General features: G+C 38.9%; 1 protein-coding gene across 1 annotated transcript in view; it reads right to left on the bottom strand.

Moving 5' to 3' along the window:
* The window catches only part of Pez (protein tyrosine phosphatase non-receptor pez), a 272,376-nt gene that overhangs the window by 145,966 nt on the left and 112,354 nt on the right, over positions 1 to 14,056 (bottom strand). Inside the window, exons 11-12 of the mRNA XM_019056984.2 lie at positions 1,124 to 1,259; positions 354 to 484 (exon numbers count right to left, since the gene is read on the bottom strand). Of these exons, the coding sequence (XP_018912529.1) occupies positions 354 to 484; positions 1,124 to 1,259 (267 nt within the window). The remainder of the gene's footprint in view (positions 1 to 353; positions 485 to 1,123; positions 1,260 to 14,056) is intronic.

Raw genomic sequence — 14,056 nt, 5'->3', positions numbered from 1 at the left:
GGTCAAAAATTAAGATATTGATCTGCGGTTTGCGCCAAATTTCTTAGTTTTTTATGCGCTTTCGAATGAGGTATTACAGGATAGGGGTTGCCATTTGAAAAAAAAAAAGTTGGGGGCCCCCGTCCCCCTGAGGGGGGGACCCAAATATTGACCCCCCCAAAAGATGGTCCTCTTTGAGATAGGAACATTCCCAATGTTTCATTTCCCTAGCTCAATTCGTTCAAATGTTAGCAGGGGTGGGACGGACTTTTGTTACACCCTGTTTGACTTTGGTTTTTTGTTTTAACCGGATTAATTATTACTCATCTTCTTTTTGTCACAAAAGATATCAAGAAAATTATGCAACTGACGACCTGTACGGATGAAGAGAAGATAAAGGGTGATTGACCGTCTTTATCAAGGGCTGCTGTGAATCGTCCGAGTAAACATTAGTCACATCCGGAAAATGACCAAACGGCCGCACAATGTTCTTGAACTGAAGACCCTGGCAATATCAAAATTTCAATTTTCATTTGTTTTAGTTAGCCGCCGAATACAAAAATCAAAATAAAAAAAATGAAGTACCTAAAAACACTAACAGCTGAAAATATTTTCATTGAATTCCTTAGGGTCGATTTACCCTTAAAATGTGTGACCATGTAACTCAATTTTGAGGCGTTCTTAAGATAAAGATATGGTGCGAGGATTTTGGATCAACTTATTTATGAAATCCGCTGAGAGAGAACATCCCTCTTGAATGAAGAAACTGGCTCATTTACTGAACATTAATGCATAGACAATAATTGTTAGCCAAATTGGACCGCATTAAGTACCCAAGTCACATCAGCTATTGCCATATTTAACCAGGCAATTCAATTTTTTACAAGAGAGCGTTGGTGCGAATTCATTTGAGCATTTTAAGGAATTTACTTTGTACTCCGCAGAAAATATACTGAAAGTATAAAAATCAGCACAACCGTTTTCATGTAACAAAATAAATTGCTCAATTCAACTTGACAATAGGGGATGTGGCTTGGTTCCTTTCTGCTTAGTGCAGTCCATTTAACAGTAGTGGAGCGTATATTCTGTTTAATAGTTTTAGTGCCCTCTAAAACACTTTTATAGAAATAAATATATTGATTACCTCATGGAGTTGAGCAGTGTGAATTTCTGGCTGACTGCTGTACATAGCAGAGACTGAGTTGTTCATTTGGTTTTGGTATTTCTGTTGTACAGCTGTCTCATAGTCAGGAGCTGGTCGATACGTTGGCAGCAATGCGCTGATGAAATTTTTGCAGAGAAAGATAGTGCGATTAGTATTGAAAAAGCCCTTCGTTAAATAAGTGAGTTTACATTATTGATACGACCAAAGAACCAAAATTTCAAAGATAAGAAATACTAGAAGGTGATCCTGATACATTAAACTGCTTCAAACTGGTCTTTTGAATTAACCCCACACTTCATTAAATTTGTATTCACAATGGCCCCTTGGAGTTTGTATCTATTCAGTAAACAATAATTAAACAAACTAATAAATAAAGGAGAAACAGTTTGAGGGGCTTGGAAGACAAGGTGCAAAAGTCAATTTTTGAGTCAAGAATTGAGATATTCATGATTTCAACTAAATCTAGTCTTAAAATATGATCAGTGGAAAATCCGATAAAAGTGAGTATGATCTTTCATTCCGCTGTGAGGGTCCTATTCGCTGTATCGGAAATGACAAAAACCGCACCCATGCGCGTTGTCCTCTAAGTCACGTATTTAAAGCACTGGGTGCAGCAAATGTCTTTTTTTCATAAATCAGGTCTAAAGATCCCTCATACCATCCACTATAGTCTGTGCAAACCAATTAGACACTGTAAAAATTCGGGCTTTTTCGGGCAAGCCGAGAGTTGCAACCTCCGATCCCGGCGAGGAGCCGCTAGGTCCGCACCAAGCTCACCGGGGTATTATTCCTATTATGTCCACGCCGACCGTCACCTGGCGGCCGGACCTTTGTCATCGTGGTCTGCCAGTAGACAAAAATTGCCAAACAAATTTACATTTACGAATTTTTCCTATATTTCGACAGATTCGGATTCAGCTTACAGTCCTGATGGAAAAATAAATACAGGGTATCCCAGAAGTCCTTTCCACCCCCTCTAAAATGTTACTATATTGTACTACTATTGTACTACTAAACTTGGCCGCCGTTTTGGAAGTATCTACCATTTCAAAAATGCAGTGCGAAAGAGTAACTTTTTCCGAGCCTCCAAGTTTCATACAACTCTCTCAGTAAGCGTCCGTAATGCCAAGCTTCCATTTTGAAGTTGTTCAGAATTTCAAAAATTCAATGAAAGATTCGTTTTTTTCGTGCCGGAACACCCACGGATACCAAGTTTCATGCGAATCCATCAATGAGCAGCCTGGATAATCTCTTACCGCTCTTTCTAGGTCCAGGTCGCCACTTTAAGAAGGACAGGGTTTTCCGGAAAACTAATAACAGAATCGTTTTTCTCGTCCCAAAAAACCCCAGGCAATCAAGTTTCATCTTAAACCGTCGACAAAAACGGAAAAGTCAGATTTCCGTTTTTCGGAACTTTGACCAGCCGCCATTTTGTCGATAATCAAGATTTTGACTTGCGGTTTGCTCCAAAAATTTTCTCCTTTTAAGTGTTTCCTTTTGATTGATGTGTCATAAAGGGGGGTTGGCATTTGAAAAGAAAATTTGGGGTCCGTAGCCTCTCCCTGTGGGGAGGGGGGGGGGGCAAAAGTAGCTACCATTGATCTATGAACATCCCCTGTTTCGTTTCAAAGTTTAACATTTTAGAGGGGGAGTGGGGGGACTTTCGGGACGCCCTGTATTCAGTTTTTTATCAGGATTGCAAGCTGAATCCGAATCCGTTGAAAGATAGGAAAAATTCACAAATGTAAAAAATTTGTGTGGCAATTCTTGACTACCAGACCGCGATGACAAGGGTCCAGCCGCCAGGTGACGGTCGGCGTGGACACAATAGTAACAATACCCCGGTGAGCTCGGCGCGGACCCAGCGGCTCCTCGCCGGGATCGGAGATTGCAATTCTCGGCTCGCCCGAAAAAGCCCGAATTTTTACAGTGTCTAATTGGTTTGCACAGACTATAACATCGTACCAAACATTAATTCGATCAGATATCGAATGCCTATATCAAAATTATTTGTATGTACATCGCTTTTACAACACTTTACACAATATAATTTTTTTGCATGCTAAAATATATTATTGAAATTTGGAAACATGGAGAAAGGGTGACTTATGCTCAGTCAGATGTAAGCAGACTTATTTTTCTCTGCCACTCATTGTTTCCAGTTGAGCCGCAAGGTGCTGCCATCTAATGGCAGTATGCTGAATGTTGACTATTTCTGGTCAACATTGCTTCTTCAGTTCGTTTACATATCATCAGTCCTATTTTCTGCCAGCGCGGTTCGTTTTGAACCAAAGTTAAATGAAAAAAAGTATTACCAGCATCTTTCCTTCGGAACCTTAAAGTAGGATGTGAACACGTTAATTTAAGCCCTAAACGAAAAAATTCGATCGAGCTCCTGAAAAACAAAATCGATTTGAAGATTTTCACTCCTAAATTGGCTAAAAATTGCTGATTTAGGAGCACATATCCCATTAGCAGAATGAGGCAATGTTGTTTTTGATGTTTCAGAGTCGAGGAGGGGTACAAGGAAGTTTTTAAGCCCCCCTCCCCCTAAAAAAATCTGACCCCCCCCCCCCCGACAGAAAAAGCTTTACAAAAGGTTCATTTTACCAGCCCCCCTCCCACCACTTCCACAACAAAATATGAAAAATATGCTATCGTTTTGTAAGTGTTTTGTAACGTTTTGTAAGCCTAAAAAAAATTTGTAAGTCACTCCAAAGGGTTCAAATGGATAACTTCATTTTTTTTTTTTGGGGGGGGGGGGGGCCTGGAGAAATGTTATCCCCCCCCTCACTTCGCGATCGATAAATTCTGACAACGTCAACATTTTGTGAGTGTTTTGTAACGTTTTTAAGTCAAAAAGAGAATTTTGTAACTCAATTTTTAGGGAGGATACAGCTACCCACAATTTGGGGCCAGCCTTCCCACTTTGTGATCGATTAATTCCGATAACACCAACGTTTTGTAAGTGTATTGAAAGGATTTGTAAGTCCAAAAAAAATGTTGTGACTCAAGTTTTAGGGGGGAGATAGGGCCTCCCAAAATTTTGGAGTCAGCCCCCCCCCCCCACTTTGCGATCGATAAATTCCGATAACGCCAATGTTTCGTAAGTGTTTTGTAACGTTTTGTAAGTCCAAAAATAAATTTTGTTACTCAATTTTAAGGGGGGATACGGCTACCCAAAAATATCAGGGTCAATCGCACCGTTCAAATATCCCGCGCAAAGACCACCGGATCTCTCGCCCGGATCTTTCTCGCCTCCGTGCCATGTTGCCGCAGCTTTTCAACCTTTCCGACCGTTTCAGTGAGACAGAGATAAATCGTGTTCCTACGCTACTTAGGGTTACATTAGGTTAGGTTATAGATTTTCTTCCCCGATTTTTGTTTTCGCGGTTTTGAGAGAAGCGTATATTATTCAGCTAAAATTAATTGGGGTCAGGTCGTTTATATTTCATGGACACTTGAAAATCTGGTTGTTTCGCTTTAGACAGGAAATGGACAAATGAACATGGTCTGAATTAAAAATTAGCGGCACTTATTTTCTTTTCAAAATTTAATGTAAAAATGTATGCACACAACGAGCGGTTCGGAAATCAACCTCTGAACGGGATACTCTTGAGTAATTTAAAGTCAGATCAGATGATGGTTCAACGGTACAAATGATGTCATTTATAGTTTTTCCCTGTAAAAAATTCCTTTTTGAAATTGATTGATTTCTGAAATTTGATTTGCAGTTCCTCTACTGCTTTGCTTTTGAATTTGTTATCGTGCACTTCATATTGCGTAACCAATACGAAAATTACTGTCCAGCTCCCAAGGTTTCTTGTGCAGCTATTCTAGAGGGTTTTCTACGTTTTTTAAGCCCCAGAAATGTTTTGTATCTCACTTTACAAGGGGTACATTAGGGTGCGTCAAAAAAAATGAAAGTCTGAAATGTTCCGCTCCCCAGGCGGCAATCGATGACGTTTAGTAAAAAAACATGTTTGCCAAAATTTGGGCCAATTTCAATCATTTTAAATGGTGCCAAAGGTCAATTTTGTGATGAAATTATGATATTTTGGTTTAGACCTCGATTTCGTACAAAAAAACTCGATTTTACGCTGAAATCGTGCGTTTACGAGAAAAATGTCAAAGAACTCGACTTGTAGAGGATGAAATTTTACACTAGGAGGACGTCTTTGTAACCGATAAAAATCAAATTAAACCAGAAAAACTCAACTCGGTATTTATTTTTTTGGTCCTCAGAATTTCCGAGGTCTTACTAAGTAGAGGTTTAAAAGACTCATTTTTCACGAAAATAAGTCGAAAGAGGGTATAAATGAACTGTAGGCAAGTGTTGAGGATGCAAATGTCATCAGAACTTCCTCAGTTTCAAAAAAAGTTCCAACTATTTTGCACAATCCTCCAAAAAGTGTAAGACTCGAGAAGCAGGATCGTGCTATAATAGTAGGGGGAAAGTGCGGTTTGACCGGGAAAAATTGCGTAACAAACTTTCCCTATGTAATCGTCATCAGTAGGTCCCCCTGAACAACTTCCTAAAAGTTAAAAATGGCCCGACCCCGGAATATCCCTCAAAAAAGTTAAAATTGAAAATGGCGGCCGTAATAAGAGGGTCCGGGAAATCGGCATTTTAAAATGCTCATTCTGTCTCATCATGTGAGGTATCATTTCCTATGTAATTTTGGTCGTAGATTTCATAAATAAATTCCGCAAGGCCCTCCGGCCAAAGGGGGCGTTCCAAATCAAAGATGGCGGCCAAATGTGAAAGGCAGGAGGTTGCATTTTTTTAAATATTCACCGAAGGAACAAGGAAAGTGAAGTGTCTTTATTTTCATGCATTTCTGGCCAAGAAACTTAAATTTGATGTTATAAATGTATTTAATAAAGGAAATTAAAGGAAACATACGACTACCAAGAGAAACGTAAGCTCAGAAAGGGCCTTGCGGAATTCATTTATGAAATCTACGACCAAAATTACATAGGAAATGCTACCTCACATGATGAGACAGAATGAGCATTTTAAAATACCGATTTCCCGGACCCTCTTATTACGGCCGCCATTTTCAATTTTAACTTTTTTGAGGGATATTTCGAGGTCGGGTCATTTTTAACTTTTAGGAAGTTGTTCAGGGGGACCTACTGATGACGATTACATAGGGAAAGTTTGTTACGCAATTTTTCCCGGTCAAACCGCACTTTCCCCCTACTATTATAGCACGATCCTGCTTCTCGAGTCTTACACTTTTTGGAGGATTGTGCAAAATAGTTGGAACTTTTTTTGAAACTGAGGAAGTTCTGATGACATTTGCATCCTCAACACTTGCCTACAGTTCATTTATACCCTCTTTCGACTTATTTTCGTGAAAAATGAGTCTTTTAAACCTCTACTTAGTAAGACCTCGGAAATTCTGAGGACCAAAAAAATAAATACCGAGTTGAGTTTTTCTGGTTTAATTTGATTTTTATCGGTTACAAAGACGTCCTCCTAGTGTAAAATTTCATCCTCTACAAGTCGAGTTCTTTGACATTTTTCTCGTAAACGCACGATTTCAGCGTAAAATCGAGTTTTTTTGTACGAAATCGAGGTCTAAACCAAAATATCATAATTTCATCACAAAATTGACCTTTGGCACCATTTAATATGATTGAAATTGGCCCAAATTTTGGCAAACATGTTTTTTTACTAAACGTCATCGATTGCCGCCTGGGGAGCGGAACATTTCAGACTTTCATTTTTTTTGACGCACCCTAGGGTACATGGCCTCCTGAAATCTAGGGGTCATTCCCTCCTCATTAAGATCGATTAATATTAACATTGGAAATGCTTTGTAATTGTTAAGTAACGTCTTTTAAGACGTTCCTGGAAACTGTTGATAAGGGCTGATAAGGGCAAGATCACTTGCCGAAATATCCTACGATTATTTAATAGATTGTTTTTCATTTTGTTGCTATATTATTTATTAATTATATTGATTGCTTTATTTTTAGCCTTTTATCAACTGCGTTTCCCATTGTTTCATATTTAAAATGTGTATACAGATATGCACTCATATTATAATCTTGGTTTTGATTTAAAATACCAGAAAATTCTGGCGAAACGTTTCGTTTTTAGTTTTGTTGTTTTCAGCCTTGTTTTCCCGCTTTTAAAATCCAGTGTTATACATTTTCTTAGATCGTATGATATACATATATAAACAATGAACACACAAAAAACAGGGTTAGGGCTAAGACACATTAACATTAAAAATTGGGACATTACAGGGCTAAACAGGCCCTACCTTTGGCTGAAAATAAACAAAATAAAGCCAATATTGAACACACATAGAGAAAACTGAGACTTGATCAGCTACACGGCTAATCTGGTTAACAAAACGTTTGATCACCTGATCACACGAGCACCGAAAGTTATGCTCACTATGGCTGACCATTCGATGGCCCAAAAAGACACAGGTCATGATGGAAAAATGGATGATACGGTACACTTAGTTTTCCGACATCACCCTCAAAATTACGAGCATGACCTTTCTATTTTACAATGTATCATCTTCAAAGATGATCTCTTGAAAGAATTTTTTTCTCTTTCGGAAATTGTTACATTTCCAAAATCGAAAACATGTACCATTGTATCTTGGTGGGCAAACGCGGTTTTTTCATTAGGATCATGTCAGTGCCCGTTACAACACACTACGGTCTACAGTGTCATGATATCACGAGTAAAGGCACCTAATCCTCCTCTCAATGAGTCAGGGGTGGTTTATAAAATCGAATGCTCAAATAAATAGCATCCAATGATGCTATTTACACCTTGGTACGACGAATCAACTATTAAAGATGCGACTAAATGGGCACTAATATGACCAATAAGAAAAACTGCCTTGCATGCCCACTAGGATGCAAGGAGCCATACGGGTGGGGCAAAAGCCTGGAGACGGCTTGATATTTTTGAACAGCTGGAGCTAGAGAAACGAGCTTTGTGGTAAGTTCCTAAACCAAAAAAACTATCTTTTGAGGGGGTTAAAATTTTGGGGGGGACCAAGGGGGACCCCCCCTATGGCGAGGAAACGTGAGAACTCGTACTAGTGGGGCCGATAAACGTAACAATCGTGCACTTCTGGAAGAAAGCATGAAAATTTCAGAGATTCATCTCTACCCTATAGTCATTCGATTTAGACATTGACCCCAAAAATCTGAGCCTCCTGGGGGGGCAGGGGGCCCCCTAAATTTTGAATTTTGAATAACTACGGAACGGCTAATGTTACCGTAATTTTTTTTACATCAGAACGATGGGAAATTTTATTAGGAACAACACTGATTCAATGAATTTTTCCGTGGGATTGATATTTAAGGCGTGAAAACGGGATAAACCATCTGGGGACGGGGAGTCGGCCGTTCTGAGGCAGATCCGCGCGCTGCGCTGCCTGCCCGGGACGCGCGCGGCGCGGTACGGTGTTACCGACGCAACAACCGCTTGTCTTTGTTTAATCTCAACGATGCGCAGTTTTAAAAATATTATGAATATATCTTACTACCTATGAAGCCTTAAAATAAGGCTTAACTTTTGCAGGTAATATATGTATGTATACAAGCGAGCGGACGGCAACGGAAGGAAAAGGGGTTAGGTGCTGGAGTTCCGGATTGTTTTGTCGTACGGATTTGTCAAGTTCAAGTATTAAAGATAACTGTATCAGTCATCAGTTGAACGGAATAAAATCTGACGCACAGTTGTCTCGGGAAGGGGGGAGGGGGCTAAAAGTCACACATCTTATTTGTATACCACGATGACCTGAAAAATGATTTTAAAGTGTTTGTACCAGGATGGTATCTAAATATGCTTACCAACCCTAAAGTTCCCGGGAGACGGCTTCTGGCTAGACTTTCAAGACAGGGAACCTAGTTTTGTAAAAAACGAGTAAAAAACAAGCATGCTTATTCTCTTCTCTTGAAGGAACATTTTGGTACATCATTGCTACGTACAGGCATTTTTTTAAGAGGACCAAAACCACATTCAAAACTTGCTCCAAGAAACACCAAAAGAATCTTGAGAAAGCTTGATAGGGATAAAAGACCCCCCAAAAACCTTTGTTGGACTGCTTCTTGTACAGTATAAGGAAAATTATTAAGTAACTAGGGGGCTACGCCCCCTGGCCGCTACGCGGCCCAACCCCCTGAGGCGCTCCGCGCCATCAATGGGCCGCTTCGCGGCCCTATTTTTACCCTCCTATCAGTGTTAGTTTTATTTTTCCCCTAAAACATTACGATATGAGATATACTTTAATTTTAAACTTTATACTTAAAATTACTTTAAAATTAAAAGGACGCGTTTTGGAATGACTGCTCGATGAAATATTGCAGTAAAACAATGGACAAAGCTAGTCAGGTGGTACTTAAAGGTTTCATGATCTGGGGATCGAACCCACACCACGGTTAAGTGGACGCATGCGACGTCTTAGACGACTCGGCCACCGCTCGACATGAGATTCCCAATGCGAATATTTGTGTAGATAAGTGTAGAGCTGATGCGCAGGCTACACAGCTACTGCGCAACCTCCTCGACCACTGCGCATCCTCCCGCGCATAGCGGTAGCAGTCCCGGAGCATTCTGTAAATTCGCTCACTTTTATAACGTGATTTTAAAAAAACCTGGGTCCTATTTCCAAAATCTGAAGAGAGCGGGCTCATCTAGGGCCTACGACCTGTCGATTTACGCAAAAATCATGGAAATCGGCCCGGTAGAACGCTCAAACGAACTATGACAAAAATTATAAATTTACATTGTTTAAATGGGAGAATTCGCAACTTTACCATGTAATATAAAAAAACCTGGGCCATATTTTGAAAATCTGAAAAGAGTTGGCTAATCTAGAGACAATTGCCCGTCGATAGCCGCAAAAATCATGAAAATCGGCCCGGTAGAACGCTGGAACTAAGCGTCACCAGTTTCCCAAAATTAGGAGGTCTTGGAGCTTATAGTATAGATAATTAGCCGCCAATATCCGCTAATCTGCAAAAACGGTCCGTTTGAGTGATATGAAGTCGCGCCTACTGGGAACATATCCTGCTCTTATGTTATCAATAAAATCTCGCATCACACGATTTCCCTCAATCTCTGTAATTTTGCAACTGATTACCGATTATTGATTTTGACTGATTTGTTGATATTTTGACAAGAAATTAACCCTCTGATAATCTCTGAAGCTAATTTGATCAGTGTTATACTGTGCGATAAAGTTTAAGGTGTGCGTTTTGTGCATTACATATTTCGCAAGTCCCGTTTCTTGAAAATTGTCTCCGACATACCTAGAACTCTTCCACGAGCTCTATACAAAAAAAAATTGGTAAGAGATATGCGGGTTCAAAAAGAAGAAATGCAATGAATTTCTTCCTGAGGTACTGGTCCTTCTCAGAGGTTCTTTAAAGGATCAGAACTTGCATATGATAAATAAATTTCCTCCTATATCAATATTTTTTTCAATACAAATGTTACCAACTCCACTCCAAACTCCATAGAACAAAATGAAAGATAATATACATGGATTTTTTTTACTGCTCATTCCATTTTTTATGTCTTGTGGTTAATATACCAATAATAATCTTCGAGTGTGACTCGATAAAAAGAAGAGATAGTATTCAGATATCTTCTTTTTTATTATTCATTTGATATATCGTTCTATTTTGTGAAATATGCATATTTGTTGAATATCTGAAAGAGTGGGAAGTTCATGCTAATAAATACGTCTGTTGACTGGCTGGAGTAAAAACGAGGAGAAAAGAACACTGTCGGAATGTTCCGTATGTATCAGTACCTACGCAATTGCGAGAAACCAATTGACATGAACGAAAAACGATATTAGAGGAAAAGAAAGGAAATCTGGGCACCTTAGTGGCAAGGGACTGTGATGCCCAACCCCCCCCCCCCCCTCCTCACTCCTCAAGTAATGTCTTTGCGTCAAGTATTGCAAAATTATTGCTTATGTAAGCAGCTCATGGTCCCATTCGCCGAAAGTAACATGAAAAATAAACTAAAAATAAGTTATCAAGGATCCCATTTCCAGTAGTCATGAAAAAGTGGGTAAAAATCTATTAAATTCTTTATCTACTTAAATCTTATTTCGCTCTAATATCTTAAAAAATGTAATCCTTTACAAAAATTCCGTAAGGAAAGGGTAATTTACTCTGTACTGAGGTCGGAAAAGCTCTGTATTCATAGAAAACAAGACCCGTGATGCGCGATGACCGACCCCTCCTATTGACTCGGCGCTCTCACATTGGAGTCTTTCGCCTTTTGCTTGCTTTTATTTATTACTAATATAAAGTAAGGCTTATATTACTACGGAAAAGTATTTAGGCAATACGGTAAATTTATAATATTTTTAAAACAGCGCATCGTTGAGATTAAACAAAGATAAGCGGTTGTTGCGTCGGTAACACCGTACCGCGCCGCCGCGCGCGTCCCGGGCAGGCAGCGCAGCGCGCGGATCTGCCTCAGAACGGTCGGCTCCCCGTCCCCCGATGGTTTTTCCCGTTTTCACGCCTTAAATATCGATCCCACGGAAAAATTCATAGAATCAGTTTTGTTCCTAACAAAATTTCCCATCGTTCTGATGTAAAAAAATTACGCTAACATTAGCCGTTCCATGTTTGAAAATATGTATTTTATAGCTATGTACTAGGTTTTTTTTCTTCTTTCAAGCCCCTCATCCTGTTGCAAGGGATACACACCCAGTTCCCAGTTAGCATCTAATCTTCCGAAAATATCCGTGCAAAATCCGGCACCTTTGTATCATTTAAGAATATTGCTGACAATCTTTTTCTGTATTATAATAAGTGCGCCTCCTCCCTTTTGTGTAGCAGTAAGACATTATTTGAACAATTAAATTAAGGGAAGTCATGTACTTTATGGGATAGTGAATAATTTAAAACACTAAATGGGTGGAATAAATTGCATCATTCAACCTTATCATTTAAGAAATACCCAAGAATTATTGTATATTTTCTTGAACATGTTAATGAATTTTCGTACTATTGTTAGTTGCAGCCTTAAGAACCATAAGATGATAAGTACATTGCAACGTTGCTATGATAGAGCAACTTTATTTTTTGCAAACCAAAATTACATAGAATTGCAAACCTTAATGCAAGAAAAAAAAAAAAATCAGCATAGCCCAGGGAATTTTTGCTAAAAGAGTTTCACCTCTACATGGTTTTGATTTGCTGCATTTATCGTATACAGTTGCACAATCTTGGCAACGTATCAATGCACTTACCACCTTATGGTTTTCAAGGTCTCAATTTTGGTTCTTTTTCAAAAGTAAAATACCTTTTAAATACCTTTTCAATAGGTATCCATATACCTATTAAATAGCTATTCAGATACCCATTTTATAGCTATCGAGAAAGCTATAAAATAGGGTATTTAGAGTTGAAAAAAAGGACACTATATAGGGTATTTAGATAGGATATTTTATATCTAATTTCAGCTATTTTATACCCTATTTCATAGGTATTCGGATACATATTAAATTGCTATTTCGATAAGTATTAAAAAGAATATTTTGGCTACTAGGGACAAGTTCATTCAACAGCTTGCTCAACCATATGATCTCCTTTGTAGCCTCATTAGCTGCTACAATTTCAGCTTCTGATGTAGACGTTGTGACCATAGCTTGTCTCTGACTTGACCACGAAATTGCTCCATTCGCGCATAGCATGACCTTTCCAGAAGTTGATCTTCCTTTCTGAACGTTTCTTGCGTTTTCTGCGTTTCTTTGTGAACGAATCATAAATTGGTCCACTTGAACAGTTGTGAATAATTCACCTGGTTTTGTTGCTTTACTATAATTGCAACTTTCAATTTCTCCATTTGCTTTTAAATAACATTTAGTTGCATTTGAGAGAAACTCACTGTTTACATTACTGTCTTGAGCGGCTAAAACTGAGACCAAGTTTCTTGAAATCCTCGGAACATACCACATATTTTGCAGCGTCAATAATTTTTCTCTTTCACCAACGCATGATTTGACCAAAATGTTACCTTTCCTGTGGGCTTCCAAAACTTCTCTCCCGGCTGCTCTCACGTATAATTTATTAGTAAATTCTTCATAGTTAACGAAGTAACTCATATCATTAGTCAAATGCTTTGTGGCACCATTGTCTACGTACCAGTTTTCATCTAACCCTCCTTCAATTGAGTTAACTGTCTCTTCACATAAAGTCATAAGGGCTACACTTGAATCTGCGACATTGGATTGATGCTCTCTTTCCCTTCTCTTTTCTTGGGTCTTCCATCCGCAATCCATTTCTTGCATTTCCTGATCCAGTGACCATTCAAATGACAATAATGGCAAGGTCTCTGTACTTTCGACTTACAAGACTCAGGATCAATCCCTCTTAACGAAAGTAATTGCCATTGAGGCCTCTAAATTACTACAATAATGGCAAAGTCTCTGTACTTTCGACTTACAAGACTCAGGATCTAATTTATCCTTCTCAACGAAAGTATTTGCCATTAAGGTTTCTGAATTACTACTGCATCCGCTGTTTACTTTTTTTCTCTCTTTCTGTGCTGATTTTCTTTCAAAAATGCACAGTTGGGCAGTGGTTTCCTCCATCGTTCTATCAATGTCTTTTGTTCACAGCATCCAGCTTGATTTGAAAATATTAAAACTTTCCGGTAAAATATTTAAAATTTTGCATATAGGTAATAAATTTGGCAATTCAACCTCACCTCTTCCTTTTAGACCACTATTTAAGTCGTACCACACATGCTTCAATTTTGCAATATGTGTCGAAACGTCTTCAGTGCCTATTCGTCCACTGCATTGAGAAAAAATCATTACATAGTAGGTAGACCTGATCCTTTGAGGTTTGCTCGAACAGAACTTCCAGGGCTTTCGATGCTTCAAACGCAGTATT

Source organism: Bemisia tabaci, chromosome 2, assembly GCF_918797505.1.
Source record: "Bemisia tabaci chromosome 2, PGI_BMITA_v3".
NCBI classification, from domain to species: Eukaryota; Metazoa; Arthropoda; class Insecta; order Hemiptera; family Aleyrodidae; genus Bemisia; species Bemisia tabaci.
This window is presented reverse-complemented; position numbering and strand designations above follow the sequence as displayed.